Source organism: Mandrillus leucophaeus, unplaced genomic scaffold (genome assembly GCF_000951045.1).
Source record: "Mandrillus leucophaeus isolate KB7577 unplaced genomic scaffold, Mleu.le_1.0 Scaffold355, whole genome shotgun sequence".
Taxonomy (NCBI): Eukaryota; Metazoa; Chordata; class Mammalia; order Primates; family Cercopithecidae; genus Mandrillus; species Mandrillus leucophaeus.
In genome coordinates, this window is record NW_012103754.1 from 1,517,481 (window position 1) to 1,541,948 (window position 24,468).

The 24,468-nt window shown below is 44.9% G+C and overlaps 1 protein-coding gene across 1 annotated transcript in view; it reads right to left on the reverse strand.

Moving 5' to 3' along the window:
• SNTG2 (syntrophin, gamma 2) overlaps positions 1–24,468 on the reverse strand; it is a 269,966-nt gene that overhangs the window by 193,025 nt on the left and 52,473 nt on the right. Inside the window, exon 7 of the mRNA XM_011989536.1 lies at positions 1,337–1,424. Coding sequence (XP_011844926.1) covers positions 1,337–1,424 — 88 coding nt within the window. The remainder of the gene's footprint in view (positions 1–1,336; positions 1,425–24,468) is intronic.

A 24,468-nucleotide genomic window follows, 5' to 3' on the forward strand; every position in this document is an offset into this window, starting at 1 on the left:
GGTGGTAGCTCTCAGAAAATGGATGGAGAGCCAGAAGGGGCATGGAGTGGCAAGGTGGTTTTCTCCTGGAGTCTCTTCCAACCACCCCAGCCAAACTCCACATCATTCTGCCAGCCGATAGCCTGCCAGTGTCTGCTGGTGCCTGTCAGCATGCTCTTCGACTCCTCTGTTCTTCTGGACGTCCAGCCACTTGTGTCTCTGCCCACTAGAGTCTTGGGGTTGTTTTAGGCACAGGATGGGGGCGTGGTGGGCCAGGGTGGTATTGGAAAATGCAACATTTGGGTGCAAGAACAGGAGTGCCTGTCCTCACTTAGGTCCATGGGCACAGGCCTGGGGGTGGAGCCCTCACCGAGGACCTGCCCTTCTCCTCCCAGCACTTCCCTGCCCCTCTCCTTTATCAGTGAAAAACCCAATGCATGATCAGAACTCAACAACTCATGTGCCTGAGAGCTGCAGCCGGGCCACTCGGGGCAGGAGAGAAAGGAAGGCATTGACAAAGGGGACATCAATGGAAGAGAGAGAGAAAGTAAAACAGCCAATATGAACCCCCAGGGAGGGACGCCGTTCCTTCCCATGAGACAGTGGCAGGAAGGACAGGCCACCAGCCCCCATGAGAAGGAACCCGATTGTCAGCTTGGTGGGAGGTCCTCGTTCCATGTCAGATGCCATGGGGTTTGAGCCACCAGCAGATGTTGACTTCAGGAGAGCCTGGGCGTTGCCTTTAAGGCCTTTCCTGATTACCCACAAAGAGAGGGCAGCGACGCCCTCTGCTAAATCAAAGGAACAGTGGTGACTCCAACCTTTATAAAGCCACAACAGATGAATGACATTAGAAAAAGTTACAACTATCTTCACTAAAACATTTTTCTAGATTTGGGGTTCATCACTTTCATATTGGGTCACAATTCAAGTATAATAGAGGATTACATACTTTGTGCCAAAATATGTCAGGGACTTCATAGCATAAATTTACCATTATTTTCATTTTTTGCACTGAAAATTTCTCAGGTCAACATAGGTATTTCAAATGTAAACTTTGTTGTATGTTAACATATAGATAAATACAATCATGGTGAGTTTGCACAAAGGAAGAACCATGTAGTTACGTGACGAGAAGCATGGTCTGATAACACTTCCTTTAAAAAAGCCCGTGGATGTGTTAAAACATACGTCATGGGAATACGTAACGCCACGGTGCCTGCCTATACTTTTCTTCTCTCTGAATGTGCGCTCAGGAAATGATAAATATCCCAGTCCATGCGGTAGCATTTGGATAAATAATGTGGCCAAAAAGGAATTTCTCCAGCACACTGGAATTTCTCCTCTTCCCACTTACCTAACGGGAGCTTCAGAAACGCCGGCGCTTCCCTGAGATACTCAACGGTGATGGTAACTTCATTGCCAGCATTTCTCAGAAGATGCACCTGTCAATATGACAAAAATAGCTACTTTACCACCACAAAAGAACCAGACACAGAAATAAAAAAGTAAAATCTCTCTGCCTCCTGTTTCCCAAGAATTCAAAGTTCATAGCTACCTCTGAAACACAGAAAACTTTGTGGGCTTCAGCTGGAGTAAAGAAAGAGCGGTTATCACCTCCGAGACCACCTGCCTCCCACATTCTATTTGCGTAAACAAGTGTATGAGTAAGCAGGGGTCTGCCCATATCATCCACAACACCAGGCTCTCTGCATCCCTATGAACGCAATCTACCAGAAAATAATACCCTTGGAGAAATCAGTGTGTTACTACAAACACCCAGTGTTCAGTCACTGGCAAAACATGGATTAACTGTGGCACAACAAACCACAAATACAAATTTAAAGATTTAAATGATGCTTTAGTTCTCAGGAAATTAGTGGCTATCATTTCAAAAGGATGGAACTTAGTTCTGTGATGAAACTTCAAATTACACTCACTGTTTTAGTCACCTCACATACAATCCTGTATGTTTCAACACAGCATCTAAAATCAGCTTTTTGTGCACAATGTATTTGCCATTGTTTAAATCTGACTGAGACACTAAAAGTCTAGATGCTGCAAAGCTGTGTGTGTCAGAATTCACTGCACCTGCACCTGCACCTAATAATAAATAAATGGAGGGGAAAGGAAGGTGAGGAAAGGAAGGTGAGGTGCGGAAGGAGTTGAGTCAGGAAGAAGCCGAGTTTGACTATTTCTGCCAAATCGTAGTGTGTGGGATTAAACTGCGCATGGGGTATGCTGAGTGAATCCACGCAGGGACCTGCAGCTTCCCGGAGCAAACGACTTTTCCTGTCTGCGTTCCCCACGGACTCACGTTTCTGTGGATAACCAGGGAAGGAGTTTAAGATGCCCAGATTGGCCCCCAAGGGTCTCACTGTCCACGTTCCTCAGCCACACTCCCAATCACCGTGAAAACATCTCTGTTTCGCCAAGAGCTGCCACCTGCGCTGGAATCTTTATTCTGAGCATCTTGGGTCCTCTTTCACTGCAGGCCCGTTCATTTCCTACCGCCACGAAGGCAGGGCTCAGCCACCCATGTCTCAGATGACTGTCTCTAGCCTGGGCCTCATTGCCTCCTCCTCAAACTGAACCCCATGGCCCCTTGTCCTTCTGCCCTCACCTGTCATGGTCACTGGTTCAGAAACAAGGGACTCAACTCCAGGTCTCCTTCTGCTCTGCGGCTGGAGAAAAATGTAACTGCTGGCTGGTTAATCTCTAAATTCATGACTTTTCACTCAGGGGACTCTAGTGCAGGGCAGGACACGTCCCGACCTGTTCTCCCTCCCTATCCCATGATGGATGTTTCCTTCCTTCTCTTCACTGAAGCCTCCACCTGTTCAGCTGCTGATCACAGCTCAGTTCAACGTGCAGATAAAAGTGAACATCTCTGTGTACTCCTGCTCTGCTGACTTGCGGTGCCCGAGGCCTGTTCTGTCTCCACATCCCCCCGCAACAAAAGAGCTGGCCTCGATCTATCTAGGGCCACAGGAATCTCTCCCTTTGAGCCTCTGTCCCGCGCATTTGCCTTGTCCTACATCACAATGTTTCCTTTATCTGGCTTCCTTCCCTTCAGAGCAGTCCCTGCTATGGAACCTTCACCATGAAACCCTTCCTTAGTGCAACATCCACGGGCAGCCCTGTGCCATTTCTCCATTCCTTCCCACAGCAAAATGCTTTTAAAAACTTGTTTGTGCTCCATCTACCCCTTGGTCTCCTGCTGTTGGCTCCTCGATGGGGTTCCTTTGTCTGTGGTGTCCTGTCCTGGCTGTCCTTCTGGGCGCCCCCTCTGTTGGCCCTGCTCTGCTTCCTGAGCTCTGAACGCTGGGGTTCATGAGGAGCAGTGCTTGCCCTCCTGCCACTCTGGGTGGCCATCACCCCTACACACTCACCTCCAGCCCAGGGCTCCCAAGTCCACGTGTGCCTGCACCCCCTCCCACGCTGGATATTCAGCCTGTGCCGCCCATCTCAAAAGCTGGCACCTCTGCGAAGCTCTTTTCTCAGCCCCAAGCTTGGGGGTGACTGGGAAACCTTCTCAGAGCCCTGCTTGGCCCAGCAGCAGGTCCCCCAAGCAATGGGAGAGGCACCTGCAGGTGGCCGTCTGTCACCCACCACAGCCGGAGCTGACATCCAGATTCTTGCACACAGGGCCCCAGGGGCTCTGAGCTCAGCCCTGAAATTTGGACTTGCACTGAAATTGTTGCCTCTCCTTTCTGTATTAACCTTCTGAATTTACTGGTTGAAGTATTTCTCTGGTAGACAGAATATGCTTGTGTCTGTGTGTGTGTACATGTGTGATGCAGGGCATGTATGTGTGGTGTGTACACATGTGTGATGTGGGGCATGTCTGTGTGGTGTGCATATGTGTATATGCGTGTGGTGTGAATGTTTGTGTACATGTGGGTATGTGTGTGTGGTGTGGGTATGTCCATATATATTTGCATGCTGTTTATGTGTGTGGTGTGTGTGTGGTCTCTGTGTGTGTGTATGAGGTGTGTCTATGTGTGCATGTTTGTATGTATATGTGGGTCTAAGGTGTGTATGTTTAGTGTGTGTGTTATGTGTGTGATTTGTGTTTATGTGTGTGGTGTGTATGTATGGTATGTGTGGTGTATGTCTATGTGTTGTGTGTGTATATATGTGTGGTGTATGTGGTATGTGTCTTTGTGTGTGTGTGGTGTGTTTGTGTGTGTGGTGTGTATGTTTTTTTGTTGTGTGTATGTGGTGTGTGTGTGTGTGTGGTGTGTGCATGTCTATGTGTTGTTTGTGTGCATGTATATGTGTGGTGTATGTGGTGTGTGTGGGATGTGTGTGTTGGAGGTAGAAGGAAGGTGGGCTCTGAGTTTCAGAGCCATTAGGAGAGTCCATTTTCCTTAAATAGGGAGAATTAATCTCATTTACACTTACTGCTATGATATTTTAATTTATGGAGCTTGCTGATCCATTAGACATGCAGTGGTATTTGATGAGAATCTCAGTAAACTTCCAGAATAATTCAATGATAAGTTGTCACTGTCATGATGCTGGAGGTGCTCCGTCCCTCACTTTTTCTCTTCTTATGCCCTTTTGCTGTTCATTTTATCCGACCTACATTGTCTCTGTCACACTTGCTCCTTAACCCAACATTCTCATCATTTTTCATATATATGTAGAACTTACTACTTTATAAATTGTTAACTTTTAAGTTTTCATTCATAAGCTCAATCTTATTAAACATATTTCGATAGAAAGCCGTGTGCTCTGGGGTCCTGTCCCGCTTACCTTAAAATTGGAAGGACAGGTGGCACAACTGGACCCCACGGGAAGACGCCATCTCCAGGCCTGTGCCAGCGCCTCAGCCGCAAGTGAGGGCAGCTGCAGCCAATGTCTCTGGTGGTCCCCAGTGTCAGCCTCCGTGGGGCTGGGCCCTCCCCCTACACCCCCATGCTCCTCCTGCCTCTCCCCACGCCCTTTCCCTATGCCCCCATCAAGCCCCCTGTTGGTTCCCTGCCCTCTTCCTCATTGGCTCAAGACACTTTGCATCTGCTAAGGTTTTCTGCAACTTTTAAGATTTCCTGGTTTTTGCTTACATAAGTAGAATTCCGTTTTTTAAAAAATCATTGCAAGAGATTTCTGTTAGACTTTTGTATTTCATAGCTGGTTCCTGGAAGTCCTCTTGTTGGATCTTAAATACACACCTCCACCCAGAAGCCACATCTGCCCTCTGGCACAGCAAAGTCCCTATTTTAGCAGTTGCCAGCCTCAGGCCAGCTCTCATGGGCATTGTGCCCAAGCTGATGCACTTTGATTTTTGTTCAAAGTTAGGAAAATGTATTTAGTCTTCAATCACCCGCACTGAGAAATAGCTAACATTTTCAGCATCAATAATGTTTTATTTTCTTAAATAACTTGCATTTTACTGCTCTGTGAAATTAGTTATTATCCACTTCTCTTTAGAGAGATTATTTGTAAAACACGAACAAGTTATTGCCAGGAAATAATTAAATTCACAGAATTTAAGTCACTCTATGCACTTGGACATTTAAGCTTTTCTGTGAGGCTTTCCCTTTGTGGAGCCACCATCCCTGAGCATGAGATGACTGTGTATGCACTTTTTAGACATTTCACTGATATTCCTAATTGTATACTATTTTCTTTATAATTCAGAGGCAGATCCTTTTGATGTGTCATTCAAACAGCGAAAATGCAATCTTTTAAAATGTGGGTCTTTTCCTGCACATATTTTTAAATAACCGTCATGTAACAAGATGTCACGGTTTCTTACTGGCTATAACTGTTAGTTTCCTGTTGTCAACTTGGCTGGGCAGTGCCCAGTTATCCAACCAAACACCAGTCGAGGTGCTGTTGTGAAGGCATTTTTTTTTTTTTTTTTTTTTTGAGACGGAGTTCAGCTCTTGTCGCTCAGGCTGGAGTGTAGTGGTGCGATCTCGACTCACTGCAACCTCCGCCTCCCGGGTTCAAGCAATTCTCCCACCTCAGCCTCCTGAGTAGCTGGAATTACAGGTGCCTGCCACCACACCTGGCTAATTTTTGTATTTTTAGTAGAGACGGGGTTTCACCATGTTGGCGAGGATGGTCTCGAACTCCTGGCCTCAGGTGATCCGCCTGCTTCGGCCTCCCAAAGTGCTGGGATTATAGGAATAAGCCACCATGCCTGGCCTTGTGAAGGTATTTTATAGATGTGGTTAACATCTATGATCAGTTAACTTTAAATGAAATTACCCTCAATAATGTAAGTTGGGTCCTTAAGATCAAAACATGAGATTTCTCTGAGGAAGAAGATCCATCTGCTGGATAAAGGCTCAGATCCTCTCAGGAGTTTGCAGACTGAGGTGCTGAACTACAAATGTTACACATAGACACACACAGATGCATACATGTGCACACACACACTACACACATATGTGTGCACACATGAATATACACAGGCACACACACATACACACACGGAATATACACATCCACACACATGCAGACATAAACACATACTGCACATGCCCCTGGATATGCACACATATATGCAGTACATACATGTACACGTGTATATGCACTCCAGCATGCAGCCTCACACGTACATGCGTGTGCACAAACATGTATACACATGTGTATCCAATATCTTTCCTACTCGCTCTGCTTCTCTGGTAGAGCCCTAACCAATCCTTTATCAGTTACCATCAAATAATACTTGAAATAAGAGTGGTAGATTGTCCATAATTTGAACTGAAGGTTAATTGCTGTACCCTACATCTTCACACAATTCGAAAGTGGATGCCATGATTGACTGATTGCCTGGCCTGTAACCATCTAATTAGGAGTCAGTGCATTGATGATCTCTAATATAAGCCCTTTATAAATCCAGATAAATAATGCTAGAATTATACATGATGTGTAAAACAAAACAAAACAAAATTCTATTATGTGGTTAACAAATGAAGGACAGTAAATGTTTACATACTTAATATTTGAATAAATGTTATCTAGATATGTTTGAGAATTTAGTAAATTGAGTATATTATAGTAGAAATGACTTAGAATTGAGTAAATCTATTTTCAATTTTGAGTTCTGATGCTTAGTGCTCTTGAAAACCTGAATTACACCCCTTATAGACGAGGGCTGGTCACCCATTTTCTCCAGTCACTAGGAGGATTAGGTAAAATCGTGTGAGCAGGTGCCCTGCAGCGTGTGAGCAGCTGTGCTCATCTGCATCATCGCCAGGTTCAAGAAAGTGACAAAGCGATGAGAAGTGCGGCACGAACGGGTAAAGGGCGAGCAGCAAATCCAGGACGCAAAGGCGCTCAGAGCAGCCTAAAGAATAATACGAGTCATAAAAATCTAAATATGAGCAGGAAAGCACTGAGGATGCCTAGAACGGAAGAAACACGCAGAGGTCACAGGGAAGGGGCACACGTGGGCATCGCGCTTCAGTCTAGGGGGAAAGCTGCGGTCTGGTGTCTGGTGTTCCTGCAGAAAGAGCGAGGCTGGGTGTGGAAACAAGTGGAAGGGTCTCAACATTTGTTATCAGAAGGTAGCAACCGGAAAACGAAACATTAGGAAAAGTTTGAGCCAAACAAGCAGCAAACAACAAAGCAACAACAAACGGCAAAGCCCTCTGCTGCACACAGGTGTGGGGCACCCCCAGCCCTCAGGTGTGCACAGGTGTGGGGCACCCCCGGCCCTCAGGTGTGCACAGGTGTGGGGCACCCCCGGCCCTCAGGTGTGCACAGGTGTGGGGCACCCCCGGCCCTCAGGTGTCCACAGGTGTGGGGCACCCCCGTCCCTCAGGTATGCACAGGTGTGGGACACCCCCAGCCCTCAGGTATGCACAGGTGTGGGACACCCCCAGCCCTCAGGTATGCACAGGTGTGGGGCACCCCCGGAGACAGCCTGCAGCACCAGGGTCCTGTGCACACCTTGACCCCAGAGCTGGTACAGACGGGACCACAGCCTGACTGCAGCCTGCACATGCCTTCCATTGGGGCTGAAGACAGCTCATTTCCACAGCATGAGAACAACTGAAGGAACAGTAACTGTCACGTTAAGGCTGGTTTCTTCCAAAATCATGCACTTTCACCGATATTTTCCACTGTATGTCGTAGCACATATTCTATACTTTTCTACCTCAGAGGTAATTGGAGGTTTTGACAAAACACTCCCAAATTTGACAAATGAAATGCATCACCCAGAGAGTGGCAGTCACTGAGTCCAAACCACAACCCGCCAGGGATAGCACAGGTGAGAATGAGGCTCTGTGGGGCTCAGACTCGGGGCTCGGTTCAGCAGCCACGGGGCTGTGCTGGGCACACGGAGGGAGCCCAGCTCCAGGCAGTCCCTGGGACAGAGCCGACCCCGGCCACCTCCACACAGGGCTATTCATGAGAGGTCTGGTCTTCCCTCGACAATTTCTGTTCCACAGCTAGAAAAGGCTGAGGCCTCTCAGGCATAGATACTGACCCTCCAAATACTGACCTTTAGACACTAACACGACATTTGCCGCTGAGTGGATCGTACTTAAAAAGCATGACATCCATCTCTCCGTGTCCTTAAGTAAACTTCACAGGATGTCCCTTTACTTTTATCAGCTGAATTCCATAAGCACATTTTGCTCCCTCGCAACAGAAAAATATCTCCTCCCCGTTCATCTTGGCCCTGACCCACCCTGTTGTGTCCTCCCGGTCACACATCAGGAGGCGCACACCAAGCCCCCAGGGAAGAGCCTCTGGGCTGCACGTCACCCACCAATTAGAGCCAATGAAATGTCTATGAAGATGTGTGCCCAGGCCTGACCACTGGTGCTGTGGCAGGGAAAACCAGCGACGCGGGCTGCAAATGGCAAATTTGCTTTTATACACGTCACTCACTGTGAGTGACAGACAGCCTTTTTGATCCCCAATAGATACAAAGTAAGATGCTTGTTAGTACTGCCCGCAGATCTCTAGGAGGCAAGTGGACATGACAGATACGTGTGCTTGTTAGAACACTAGAACCATGAGAATGGGGGATTTCACACAGACCTCTACCAGGGGTTTCCTTCCCTGAGATCCCTGCATTTAAAAACAACTCTCAAAATAGTTCCCTAAACCTTCAAATGCTTGCTGTTACATTAACTCACTATTCGCTAAGAGATTTGTGATTGTGAAATATTTAAAGAACATTATTTCATCCGTGAATGCAATTTTAATAATGGAGAAGTGTCAAATAAAAAGCTAACCAGCTTCATCGATCTGTTGAGGGTGGGCAGGTTAATGTCGCCACCTGAACCTAGAAAAGACATGGTGGGTAGATTTTTCCAAACCACTGCTGCTCATAGATTCTTGCCGGGAAAAGCACATTAGGACTTGACTTTACAGATTAACCCACAGAGGTCTTGGTAATTGTGTAATGTGCTCATGGACAAAAATAAGTGGCAAAGCCCTGAGTAGAGTTTTAATCTTCTGATGCTGTTGCTTCCTTTCTCCTGTGTGTATTCACAACTGTCCTTTTTTCTAATCCTATTCACAATCCTTGGCCACTTCCAACATCTCTTGCTTTGTACAATGAAAAGACAAACTTAGCTCAGCTACGGGGCAATTCCCAGAACTGCAACGTCCACACAATCTCATTGACAAACTCCCACGCTCCTCACCCAGCTAAGCCTCACTGCTCCCCATCACTCACACACACACACACACACACACAAACCACACATGTCCGACAAGAAGAACATGTATGTTTTAATTTCAATCTAACTGTCAACTTGCCCAGTGACCCCTGGTGTATGAACCATGGAACCCATAATAATAATTTACTTTGCTTTCCAAATTCATGTTCACAAGACTCGTTTTAAATACCTTCCAGGGAATGGCACCATGAAATACCTTCATGGTGTACCCCACTCCATGGTGCCTGACAACAGTCACTGTTTGTTATTTGTAGGGAAAGGGGCAATGCCCAGAAGCCTCGAGTAGCCGTGAGACCTCGAGACGCCTGTCCCTTTCATCTGCAGAGGGTGCACCTGCCAGGCTGTGACACCAGGGCAGGAGGCACCTGCAGAGGGTGGGCTCGGCAGGAAGGCCCCTTCCCCCCTTCCCTCCACCTTCACCTTCTCCCCCCATTTCCTTGTTTCCATTCCTTCACTCGTGAAAGCCCCTCTGTGTGGGCCCGGCTCGGAAAAACATCCAAACGGCCTCAAGAGAGCAGCCCCTCCACATGTTCACTCTCATCTCATGCTGGCTTCATCATCTGGGTGATCATGCAAGGAGCGGGGGGAACCCTCTCCAAACCACAGGTGCATCTCGCCCTGGGAGCTCAGGCTTAGTGTCAGGTAACACACAGGTCAGTAGTGAGGGCCGTAGCAAGCTGGCATCTTCAGCATGAAGAGCTCATAGGCAGGTCCTTAGCTGACTCCTGCTCAGCCTGGTGCTGGGCCTAACACAAAACACACACAGCAGCCCCACAGCCTCCCCAGCTCCGGGTTCCCACTTCTGTGAAGCATGCACCTGGGCTGCCCCAGGAACACAAGGTGACGTTGCCTTCACGTCCTTGCAAACATGAAGGGCTGTCAGGCCCTCTCTTCCCCATGTGGGAAACAAGGAGTTGGACCAACCAGGAAATCACTAAGGTCATTCCATATTTCGCAATTGTCCAACACTTTCATTTTGAATGGCACTGCCTCACAATGTTTCTGCTCTCACTCATCTGACCCTCCTGCAGGGCCCCCTGTAATTGCACCACCTCCTGGGATTGGTTTTCCAGCAGCGAGCAGTGCTCCATCTAGAGGAAGCCGACAAGGAGCCAGAAAAATGCAACCACCAGCTCATTCATTCCAGCACCCTTTTTTCTAGACGAGGTTACTACTTCGGTCCTTACAATGCAAAAACAGATGAATTCTTCAAGTAATTGGTTCTCTTCTTTTAAAATCACATTCAGACCTCTATTGCTTCAGTTGCCTCTGAAAATTTCACATACTTAAAATTAATGGTTATTAGCAGCAATGTTTTCAGAATAATATTTGTGAAGATAATTACTTTCACATGGAACAATCATGTCTGGGCAATACCGCATTTCATGCCATGCAATTGCAGTTAATCATTATTTTTGTGTTAGCCTCACTCTGTTGACCATCAAAGATTTCCTTCCCCGTGTGGAACAATTTACATCATTATCTGCAGGTTTTCTTGGTGACTCTTACCCCCCATACTTGGGTATTCGTCAGGGTTCTCTAGAGAGACAGAACTAATAGGACAGATGTACATAGTAAGGGGAGTATATTAAGGAGTATTAACTCACACCATCACAAGGACCCACAATAGGCTGTCCGCACGCCGAGGAGCAAGGAAGCCAGTCTGAGTTTCAAAGCTGAAGAACCTGAAGTCTGATGTTCGAGGGCAGGAAGCATCTAGTGTGGGAGAAAGACGTAAGCTGGGAGGCTGGGCCAATCTAGCCTTTTCACATTTTTCTGCCTGCTTTATATTCTGGCCGTGCTGGCTGCTGATGAAATGGTGCTCACCCAGATTAAGGGTGGGTCTGCCTTTCCCAGCCCACTGACTCAAATGTTCATCTCCTTTGGCAACACTCACACAGATACAATGAGGATCAACAATTTGCATCCTTCAATCCAATCAGGTTGACACTCAGTATTAACCATCACGAGCCCACCCCTTGTCAACCTGAATCCATATACATCTCCTGAGATAAAAAATAATCCTCCAATATAGGCAATAACGAGATTATAATTACACCTAACATAATACAACTATCCTTGGTACGACTGGAAATGCACCAATCCCCAACCCAAATGCTGTTATATAAAGTTAACAATACTTAAATGCTGGTACGAAGTCAATAAATCTTATGTCACATGATAAAGGAGAAAGGAAATACAGTGAAGATATTTTCTTAGTACAAGTGCATACATGCACAAACATGTTTTTAACAAAAGGAGGAGGAAATACTCATGACAATTACAGTCCTCATTTCTGCATCTGGTCCCGTGGTGGTAGCTGGTATTGATGACTAACTTCTTCTCCTGCCCATTCCGTATTCCCTTTGCCTTCAGCAAGCACCTCAGCAGGTCGTGTTTTTTTTTTTTTCCTGGTGGAGTGACCAAAGCCTTCATTGCTGAAGGGTCTGGCCCATTTGTAGTCCTGCCTGGATTGGGCTGTTGCAGTTTCCCATTGATCTGAATCACAGGGCGTGGTAATACTAAGAAATGCCCTAATGGAGCTCCTGTATTCCATGCCTACTCTTTCTTACCTCCGTTGTGGAGTAGTAGACTGATTTCATCTTGACAGTCCAGGTCAATCATCCCAGCCAACACTGTGACTCCCTTCTTAGCCTGTTGACTTAAAGGTAGGAGGAGCCCAAAGTGTCCAGGTGGCAATCTTAACCCAGTTTAATGCAATTGTCCTTGTGTTTTCTGGTGGCAGCATTCCTCCTCCTGGAAATCAGACCTCTAGGCCAGCAGAATGTAATGTCCTGGAAACTGAAAGCAAAACTTTTGCTAGAGGATCATGAGGGGTGATGGTGAGTGGTGCCACTTCCACTTCCACCCCTTGATTCCTCGACCCGTGAATCCTGGCTATGGGAGAAACAGGATATATTGGACACTGATTTAGAGCATACACAGCCTTCTGGAGAACTTGGCCAGCCCCAGCCCTGCACAGTATTGTCATCCAGTTGGTGCTGTAATTGTGACTTCAAAAGGCCATTCCACCATTCTATCAATCAGCTGATTCAGGATGATGGGGAACATGGTAAGACCAGTGAATTCCATGAGCATGAGCCCACTGCCGCACTTTGTCAGCCATTAAGTGAGTGCCTTGGTCAGAGGCAATGCTGTGTGGAATACCTGACAGTGGATAAGGGATTTCAAAAGTCCACAGATGGTAGTCTTGGCAGAAGCATTGCACACAGGATAGGCAAACCCATATCTGAAGTAAGTATCCATTCCAGTGAGGACAAACCTCGCCCTTTCCACGATGGAAGAGATCCAATATAATCAACCTGCCACCAGGGAGTTGGCTGATCACCCCCAGGAATGGTGCCACATCGAGGGCTCAGTGCTGGTCTCTGCTGCGGGCAAACTGGGCACTCGGCAGTGGCTGTAGCCAGGTCAGCCGTGGTAAATGGAAGTCCATGTTGCTAAGCCCATGTGTAACCTCCATCCCTGCCACCATGGCCACTTTGTTCATGGGCTCATGGGTCATGACAGGGGTAGCTGGGGAAAGAGGCGGAGTGGTGTCCACAGAACAGGTCATCCTATCCACTTGATTATTAAAATCCTCCTCTGCTGAGGTTACCTGTTGGTGAGCACTCACACGAGATGCCAATATCTTCACAGTTTTTATCACTCAGAGAGGTCCATCCACATCCCTCTTCCCCAACTTTCTTTGTCAACAATTTCCCAATCATGCTTCTTCCAAGTCCTTGACCATCCAGCCAAACCATTGACTACAGCCCATGAGCCAGTATATAAACGGGCATCTGGCCATTTCTCCTTCCAGGCAAAGTGCACAACCAGGTGCCCTGCTCGAAGTTCCGCCCACTGGGAAGATTTCCCTTCACTGCTGTCCTTCAGGGCTGTCCTAGAAAGGGGCTGGAGGGCTGCAGCTGTCCATTTTCACATGGTGCCTGCATATCGTGCAGAACCGTCTGTGAACCAGGCCCTCGTCTCTCTTCCTCTGTCAGCTGCTCATAGGGAACCCCCCATGAGGCCATCAGTGCGGGCTGGGGAGAGAAGGCAGGTGGCAGGAGTGGAGACCATGGGCATTTGAGCCACTTCCTCATGTAACTTACTTGTGCCTTCAGGACCTGCTTAAGCCCAATCACGTATATACAACTTCCGTTTGATGATGGAATGCTGCTGTACATGACCCACTTTATGGCAAGATGGGTCACAAAACACCCAGTTAATGATAGTTCAGATTGCATGGTGACTTGATGACCCAGAGTCAAATGTTCAGTTTCCACCAAAGCCCAGTAACAGGCCAAGAGCTGTCTCTCAAATGGAGAGTAGTTATCTGCAAAAGATGGCATGGACTTGCTCCAAAATCCTAGAAGTCTCTGCTGTGATTCACCTATGGGGGTCTGCCAGAGGCTCCAAACAGCATCCCGATCTGCTACTGAGACCTCAAGCACCACTGGATCTGCTGGGTCATATGGCCCTAGTGGCAAAGCAGCTAGCACAGCAGCCTGGACCTGTTGCAGAGCCTTCTCCTGTTCTGGACCCCACTCAAAACTGGCAGCCTTTTGGGTCACTCCATAAATGGGCCAGAGTAGCACACTCAATTGAGGAATGTGTTGCCTCCAAAATCCAAATAGGCACACTAGGCATTGTGCCTCTTTCTTGGTTGTAGGAGGTGCCAAATGCAGCAACTTATCCTTCACCTTAGAAAGAATATTTTGACAGACCCCACACCACTGGACCCCAATAAATTTTACTGCGGTAGAAAGTTTCTGAATTTTAGCTGGAATTATCTTCTGGCAGGTGAATATCTCACCAATAAGTCCAGTGTTTGCTACTTCTTGCTCACTGGATACATAATGTCATCAATGTAATGGACAAATGTGCTATCTTGTGGAAGTGATCAAGGTCTCTCTGAATAAGATTCTGACACAAAGCTGGGGAGTTGATACACCCCTGAGGTAGGACAGTAAAGGTATATTGCTTGCCTTGCCAGCTGAAGGAAAATTGCTTCTGGTGGGCCTCATGGACAGGAATGGAGAGAAAGACATTTGCCAAGTCAATGGCTGCACACCAGGTCCCAGGAGATGAGCTAATTTGCTCAAGCAATGAAACCACATCTGGTGCAGCAGCTACAGTTGGAGTCACCACTCTGTTAAGCTTACGATAATCTACTGTCCTTCTCCAAGATCCATCTGTCTTCTGCCAGGCCAAATAGGAGAGCTGAATGGAGATGAGGTGGGGATCACCCCCTGCATCTTTCAAGTCCTTGATGGTGGCACCAATCTCCACAATCCCTCCAGAGATGCGATATTGTTTTTGATTTACTATTTTTCTAAGTAGAGGCAGCTCTAATGGCTTCCACTTGGCCTTTCCCACCATAACATCCCTCACCCTGCCAGTCAGGGAGCCAATGTGGGGTTTCCGCCAGCTGCTAAGGACGTTTTTGCCAATTATGGATTCTGGCTCTGAGGGAATGACCGCAGGATGAGTCCAGGGACCCACTGGACCCACTGTAAGTCAGATCTGAGCTGTAACTCCATTAATTACCTGACCTCCATAAGCCCCTACTTTAACTGGAGGACCAAATGACATTTTGGGTCCCCTGGAATCAACGTCAGCTCAGAGCCAGTGTCCAGTGGTTCCCAAAATGTCTGATCATTTCCCTTTCCCCAGTGCACAGTTACTCTGGTAAAAGGCCGGAGGTCTCCTTGGGGAAGGGTGGGAGAAAGATTCACTGCATAAATTGTCAGTAGTATGATGGGTCCTTCCTCAAGGGGACGGAGCCTCCCTTCTTTCAAGGGGTCCTGGGTCTGTAAACTGGCTCAGGTCTGGAAATTGATTGAGGGACCATGATTCTCTGTTGTTATAATTGAAATTAGTCCTTTGTCCATTCGACCTGGAAGTTTTCTGCTTACATAAATTAAATAGAAATGTAGTAGGCTTCCTATCAATTTCATTTCTAGGAAAACCATGATTAGCCAAGGCCAGAGCTCTCAGACTATTCTGATTACTCCTTTGCCTCTACTGTCCATTACGATAGCTATGCCCACCTTGCCTTTGATACGTTGAGTGCCGCTACTTGGCTCCTGCCACCTCAGGATCCAATTATTTCTATTGTATTTAAAGTTTGTAGTTGAGTGACTGCAGCTCCCACTGTTAGATGTGGCATACAGAGAAGAGCAGTTACAGGGCTCTTCAAAGATGCAGGTGCTGCCCTCACAAATCTATTTTGTAAGGCATTAGTCAAGGGTATAAATTCTGGACCCTCCCAGCTGGGATGAGTTGGTCTAAAGTGTCTAAGCCACTTCACCATCCCAATCTCCCTAAGCCTTTGCATCCCTTCCTCTATATTAAACCAAGGGAGATCAGGCATTTCCAGTTTATTCACGGTGGGCCATCTTTTAATCCATGTTTCAGCTAACAAAGCAAATAAACTATTACAACCTTTTTTAACATCCTGAGCTACAACATTAAATGCAGAATCCCTACTTGGTGGGTCCAAATCAATAAATTCATCTTCATCCCACTCTATGTTCCTTCCACCATCGTCCCACACCCTTAATATCCATTATGAATAGGCCTGTTCTCCATATTTCTACTTATATAAATTAGAAAAGCAGTCCTTTACGAGTGTAGCACACCTCCCCACGGCTCGCACCCTGAACCTCACCTTTAGGCGCCTGCCAGGACTTTAGTCTAGTGATAGGTCTAGAAGCAAACCGGGGTGTTGGGGGCGGCTTCTGAGGAGAATCAACATTATCTTGCCTGGCAACTGCCTCGGGGGAGGCCATCACTGTTGCCTCAGGCAGCACAGGGTTTATCTCCTTCGGCAAAAGTGGAAAGGCTGATGGCAGCGTGGGTCAGGGAGTGGGGATGTTGCCACTATTGGGGATGGGGAAGCTGTTTCTTCTGGCAAGAAAGGCTCATCAGAGTTTATAAGCTCAGTGTCCTCAGCTTCATCAGGGTCCTCCCACATGTCCCCATTCCAAGTTACAGGGCCCCCTTCTTTTCCAATCAGTGCTCTCACTTTTAACACGAGACACCTGGAGAGGCTGTGCATGCACCTTTTATTGCAAGTCAGCCACTCACATGATAAGACCTTGTGTCTAATTTTCCAAAATTTCAGCTCTTTTTCTACAGGAGATAAGACTGTCACTCAGGGCACAAAGCTGGGGAGTTGATATCTTAGCAGATTTGAGGCTCAGTATCTGCTTCTGAAGAGGGGAGTTAGAATCCCTGAATTCATCATTTGCTTTTATCACTTTGTCCAGTGAACTTAGGAGCAAGACCAGCTTCATTATGTTCCTTGGTTCTCCACATATGGTCAAAGGTATTATGTATAGAGTCACTAAACTCCTTACCTCTCACGAGCAGTGAATCAGGAGTGTCAAATGCATTTATTTTGCATAAATCTCTAAACAGTTCAAGCCAAGGACTATGAGTGTTCTCCAAACTATTAGAAGTATAGTTCTTACCATTTTGGGCTCTAATCATTTTAAGCATCCAACTCCAGAAACCCTAACACCAGTGAAAAAACGCCAACCTCAATATTCTGTTTCTCTAGAATCACTCCCAGTACCAAAATCTGTATTAGTCAGGATTCTCTAAAGGGAGAGAACTAATAGGATACATATATCCTATTTAATACTCCTTAATAAACTCCTTTTCATATATATGTATATAAAGGGTGTGTGTGTATCTATGTGTGTGTTTGTGTGTTTTCTCTTGCAAAGGCCTTTTTGATAAGGACTCATCTTAGGGGGAATCAAGAACTTATTGAAAAGAACAGAATTCAAGGAAATAAATAAATTTCTAAGAAACAAAAAGAAAGCACCTTCTTTTCTGTTCAGCATCTCTGCCAGCAAAGCTGAGGAGGCAGAAGCAAAGTATGGGGAGGTCCAGGGTCCTCACAGCTGGGTCTGTGGTTTGCTGGGGGATGTGGGCAGATCTGGGGTCCTCACAGCTAAGTTTGGGGTTTGATTCCATTGTATAACTTCACAGCCTGCTGTGAGTCATTTACTACTCCTGAGACTTGATTTTCTGATTTTTGAGAAAAGGCTGATGAAAAATAAAGCCTCCATCAGAGGAAGGCAGAGCCACACCGGATGATCCACTGAAAGGTCCTCTTTAGGATAAAAACACATTAGAGGTGTTTGCAAAATGTCTGGGAGCCAAACTGAGCATTAACACACAGATAATGAAAACCCTAGTCCAGAAAGGCCGGTGGCACAGACAGGAACTCACAGGCTCAGCCACAGGGCTGACTCTGGACCTCCTGACATCTCCTTGTCCCTTTACCAATATATTTTCATTTCTTCCCCTTCTCAGATGACTTAGGTCTGGGGGTTACCAACCACAGAGCCTGCCAGTTCCTTCCAGAGCACAGATGCAAACACACACAAACACACCCATGGACACAAAGTGATACATACACAAGCATACATAAACATGCCATACACTCATGAGTACACACGTGTTCACATAAACACATACATCTGACAACCATTTAATTAAATATCTTAAGTCAGCACATTCTCCATTTTTCCCTAATGGCTTACTCAATTGTCCTTTTTTTTTTTTTTTAACAACAAAAAAAAGGACTTTATATGTTTACAGCAGTTTTAGGTTCACCACAAAATTGAGCAGAAGGTACAGAGATTTCCCACAAACCCTTCCCACACACACACATAGCCCCACCCACTACCAGTATCTCCACCAGAGGAACATTTCTTACAATCCGTGAACTACATTGACACATTATTGTCACCCAAAGTCCGTAGCTGACATTAGGGTTCGCTCTTGATGTTGTACATTCCATGGATTTGGACAAATTTTTAATGAGACATGTTCACCACTGAATTATCATACAGAATAGTTTCACTGCTCTAGAAATTCTTTCTATTCTGCCCAGTCATGCCTCCCTCCTCCCAATCCCTGGCAACCACTGACCTCTTTCTTGTCTCCATAGTTTTTTTTTTTTTTTAAGGATGTCATCTATGTGTAATAATACATCATGTAGGCTTTTTGGCTTCTTTCACTTGGGAATAATGTTCATTTAAGGTACCTCTAAGCCTTTGCATAGCTTCATAGCTCATTTCTTTTTAGTGCAGATCATATGCCTTTGTCTGGGTGAATCACAATTTACTTATCCATTGACCTACTGAAGGACATCTTGGTTGCTTCCAAGTTTTGGAAACTGTGAATAAAGCTGCTATAATCATCTGCATGCATGTTTTTGTGTGAAATTAAGTTTTCAACTCATTTAGGTAAATATAAAAGAGCATAATTGCTGGATCATATGGTAAAAGTATATTTAACTTTCTCAGAAACTGCCAAACTGTCTTCCAAAGTGGCCAAACCATTTTGCACTCTCACCAGCAATGAGTGAGAGTTCCTGTTGCTCCACATCCTCACCTACAACAGTTGTCCTACTGTTGTGATAATTTACATTCCCTGATGACAGATGATGTGAAGCATCTTTTCCTATACTTCACATCTGCCTATCTTCTTAGGTGAGGTATCTGTTAAGGTCTTTGTACAATTTTTATAATTGGTTTGTTTCTTTTCTTATTGTTGAGTTTTAATAGTTCTTTCTATAACTTGGATAACAGTATTTTATCATATATTTTGCAAATATTTTATCCCAGTCTGTGGCTTGTCTTTTCATTCGCCTGGCAGTATCTTTTGCAGAGAAAAACATATTTAATTTTTTTTTTTTTTTTTTTTTTTTTTGAGACGGAGTCTTGCTCTGTCGCCCAGGCTGGAGTGCAGTGGCCGGATCTCGGCTCACTGCAAGCTCCGCCTCCCGGGTTTACGCCATTCTCCTGCCTCAGCCTCCCGAGTAGCTGGGACTACAGGCGCCCGCCACCTCGCCCGGCTAGTTTTTTGTAATTTTTAGTAGAGACGGGGTTTCACCGTGTTAGCCAGGATGGTCTCGATCTCCCGACCTCGTGATCCGCCCGCCTCGGCCTCCCAAAGTGCTGGGATTACAGGCGTGAGCCACCACGCCCGGCCCATGTCTAATTTTAATGAAGTCCATCTTATCAATTATTTCTTTCATGGACTGCGGCTTTGGTGTTTTATCTAGAAAGTCATTGCCCAACCCAAGGTCATTCAGATTTTCCTCTGTTATCTTCCAGGAGTTTTATTGTTTTACTCTTACATTTAAATCTATGATTCACTTTATTTTTATGGAGGGTGTAAGGTCTACGTCTAGATTCATTTCCGTACATGCAGATGTCCATTTGTTGAAGACTCTGCCTTTTCCCTATCATAATGTTTTTGCACTTCCATGAAGGAGAAGTTGACTATATTTATGTGGTTCTATTTCTGGGCTATTACATTCCATTAATCGATTTGTCTATTCTTGCAGCAATACCACACTGTCTGGATTAAATTAGCTTTATAGTAAGTCTTAAAATCAGGAAGTGTCAAGCCTCCAACTTTGCTCTACTTCAATATTGCATTGGCCATTCTAGCCTTTCCATCTCCATATAAACTTTAGAATCAATTTGTCAATATCCACAAAACTGTTTGCTAGAATTTTGGTTGATATTGTATTGAATCTACAGATCAAGTTGGAGAGAACTGAAATCTTAACAATATTGAGTCTCCCTATTCATGAACATAGACTATCTTCTTCATTTAATTTTTTCTATGATTTCTTTCATCTGAGTTTTGCAGTTCACCTCATTTAGACATTATACACATTTTGTTATATTTACATCTAAGTATTTTATTTCTTTCAGTGCTAATGTAAATGGTATTGTGCGTTTTAAATTTCAAAGCCCACTTTTACTTTTTCATTTCTGGTACATAGGAAGGCAATTAAATTGTGTATAACAAATAACCTTGCATTCCACAGCCAAGAGTTTTCAGTATGATGTTGAAAAGAAATGATGAGAAGGGACATCCTTATATTGTTCCTGATCTTGGTGGGAAATCATCTAGTTTCTCACCGTTATCTATGTTGTTAGCTGTGGGATTTTTTGTAGCTAATCTTTATCAAGTTAAGGAGGTCCTTCTCTACTGTTAGCTTACTGAGAGTTTATATCACAAAATGAATGTTGGGTTTTGTGGAATGCTTTTCCCGCATCCATTTTTATGATCATTAGGGTTTTCTTCTTTAGTTTGTTAATGTGATGAATTACATTAATTTCCAAATGCTGAACTAGCCTTGCATAGCTGCAAAAAACTCCACTTGGTTGTGGTGTGTAATTCTTTTTATACATTGTTGAATTCCATTTGCTAATATTTTGTTGAGGATTTTTTGCATCTACGTTCATGAGAGATACTGGTCTATAATTTTCTTTTCTCATAATGTCTTCATCTGGTTTTGGTATTGTGATAAATCTGGCCTCATAGAATGCACTAGGAAGTATTCCTTCTGTTTCTGTTCTCTGAAAGTGATTGTAGACAATTGGTATAATTTCTGCTGTACTGTTTGGTAGAACTCACCAGGGAACCTGTCTGGCCTGGCATTTTCTGTTTGAGAAAGTTATTAACTATTGATTTAATTCATTTAATAGACGTAGGCCAATCTAGACTGTCTGTATTTTATTGCGTAAGTTTTGGCAGATTGTGCTTTTTAAGGAATTGGTGCATTTCATCTAGGTTATCAAATTCGTCAGCACAGAGGTGTACGCAATCTCGATAGAATCTATAGTAATATCCTCTCTTTGATTTCTAATAATATTAACTTGTGTTCTCTTTCTGCGTATGTAGCCTGGCTATTGGCTTATAAGTTTGTTTATATTTTCAAAGAAATAGTTTTTTTTTCTATCTTGATTTCCTGTCTTCAGTCCCTGATTTCTTCCGTAATTTTCACCATTTATTGTCCTCTACTTACATTGGGTTTAAATTACTTCTCTTTTTCTAGTTTCCTAAGGTGAAAGCTTAGATGATTAATTTTTGACATTTCTTCTAATATATGCTTTCAATTCTATATATTTCTCTCTAAGCACTGCTTTTACTGCATGCCACAAATTTTGATAAGTTGTATGATTATTTTGTTTTAGTTGAAAATATTTTTAAGATTTCTATTGAGATTCATTCTTTGACCAGCGTGTTATTTAGAAGTGTACTGTTTACTCTCCAAACATTTTGTGACTTCCCAGCAATCTGTTATTGAACCCTAGTTTAATTCCATTGTGGCTTAAGAGCAGACACTGGACAATATCTGATACGGATTGGCTGTGTCCCCACCCAAATCTCATCTTGGATTATAGCTCCCATAATTCCCATGTGTTATGGGAGGGACCTAGTGGGAAGTAATTGAATCACGGGGGCAGTTTTTTCCATACTGTTCTCGTGGTAGTGAATAAGTCTCATGAGATCTGATGGTTTTATAAGGGGAAACCCCTTTTTCTTGTTTCTCATTCTTTTTTGTCTGCCACCATGTAAGATGTGCCTTTCACCTTCCACCATGATTCTAAGGCCTCCCCAGCCACATAGAACTGTGAGTCTATTAAGCCTCTTTTTCTTTATAAATTACCTAGTCTCAGGTCTGTCTTCATCAGCAGCGTGAGAACAAACTAATACAATATCTGTTCTTTTAAATTTGTAAAAGTGTGTTTTTATGGCCCAGCATGTGGTCTGTCTTGGTGAATTCTTCATGTGATCTTCAGAAGAATGCTATTCTGCTGTTGTTCGGTGAAGTAGTCTGTAGATGTCCATTACATACAGTGGATTGATGATGCTGCTGAAATTTGCTATGTCCTTTCTTATTTCTGCCAGGCGGGTCTATCCGTTTCTGACCAGTTGCACTCTTATGGCCGGTTGGGTTGTCTGTTGTCAACTCAGCAACCCTCCATTTCCCTTCTCAAAGCAGAAAGAGAAACCAGGTTCCATGTTTCTCCAGATCCTTTCCCATATGTCTCAGGCTGAGAGTTTGCTGAAAGAAACTCATTAAAGATCTGGGAGGGTAAAGAGGAGATGCCAACCGTTTTTGAAGTCAGATAAGCACACCCTTGGGCAGATGCATCCGTGGGGCTACCCATTGTGTCCTGAAAGCCACAGCTTCAACACTGTCGACTGTGGGAGATGTGCAAACGTTCCAGAGTTTTCATGAGAATTGCAATTTTTATTTTTCTTAAGAACTGACAATTTTATGGTTTTTGAATATATTATTTTCTTTTTTGTGGGGGGAGGTGTTTGTTGTTTGAGACAGAGTCTCGCTCTGTCGCCCAGGCTGGAGTGCAGTGGCACGATCTCTGCTCACTGCAGCCTCTGCCTCCTGGTTTCAAACGATTCTCCTGCCTCAGATTCCTGAGTAGCTGGGATTACAGGCACCCGCCACCATGCCCAGCTAATTATCTTTTTTTTTAGTAGAGATAGTGTTTCACCATGTTAACCAGGCTGGCCTCGAACTCCTGACCTTAAGTAATCCAAAGTTGCTGGGATTACAGGAGTGAGCCACTGACACCGGCCGAATATCACATTTTCGACGGCAGATTCTCTGCCCTTTGCATTCCAGCAATCCCAACTTGGTGAGAACCCGTTTCTCCCTATCTTCAAACTGTTACAGCTGGAATTCCTGGAGCTGCTCCCATTTTCCTGACCAAATCCTAGTGGGTAGAGTTCAGGTGTTGGGTTGTTGGGTAAGGGCAGGGGCTGCTTAAAGCTGCAGTGGAGGACATGGAGAAAGACAATGACAAGGCTCAGTGACTCATATTTCCATTTTAAGCCATGAGTGAAGTGCTACAGAGCTTTGGGATTCCCCTGAAATTATTCCTTATTTCTTGTAACTACAGAATTAAGACTTTTGAAAACTCAGGCCAATTTGCAGGTGGCTGACTAATTCTATCTATCAGGCAGTGAGTCTCTCTACAGTTAGGGCACTGATGGGTAAAGAGTGGGAATGAGAACAGATCTCAGCATGTCTGTGTCCCTTTTGCACGTTCAGATCCTACTGACTTTCCTTCACCTTCCTCCCCTACTGGCAGTCACTTTTGCCCAAAGATCCTCAAATTATGTTTTTTGAGGCAACAATCTGGCAGGACAATGCTGATTTTCCTCAATATGCAGCTGGTCACTCCCCATATTTCTAGTCTCATAGCTAGCCCCAAATCTTATTATGAAGCCTAATTTCAGAAGAGCTAGCCCATGATGCAATGGTCATGACAATGGCAGAAATGAACTTTTGATTGTGCACGGAAATATGTGTTTAAGGCTGTAGAATCCTCTGTTGGATTAGACCAAATGTATTGATATGGGTGCAATGACTAGAGACTCTGGATTGAATGACTAGAGATTCTGGATTGAATTTGTTTAATTACTTGAGAGAGACTCTATTGGTTTCTTTGGTTAGTTGACTCACAGTGGCCATACTAAGTGAGGTTGAGTTACCATAGCTTCCTTGGTGTGCGGTCCCAGAAGAAATTCAAAGGTTTATGGAAGTAGGGTGCCTACTCCCATACCTGCTCCCTTGCTGCATCTACATTCACTTCTTTGCCAAAAGACTGAAAAACTCCTAAGTGAGGAAGGCACCAGCATCCCAGAAACCCTGCTGAGGCACTTTCCTGCTGAGCAGGCATGGTACTGGGTTATGCCACCATTGAAAGTGGCTCCTGGAATCCAAAGAGATGGTGGACCCTGGACGGGATGGCAGAGCCCAGGCAGTAGCACTGGACCTTCAGACCAGGTGGGTTGGTTCCTTTCATGGGCAGCAGGGCTGATGGTGTGACCTGCAGATCTATCTAGCTATGGCTAACTGATCACGGAGTTCTTAGGACTGAAATAGAGGGGGAATACATTGCAGTTGTAATTGATTTGCGTAGGTGAAAAATCTCCAAGTGGATAGAGACTGGACTTACCACAATAAAGA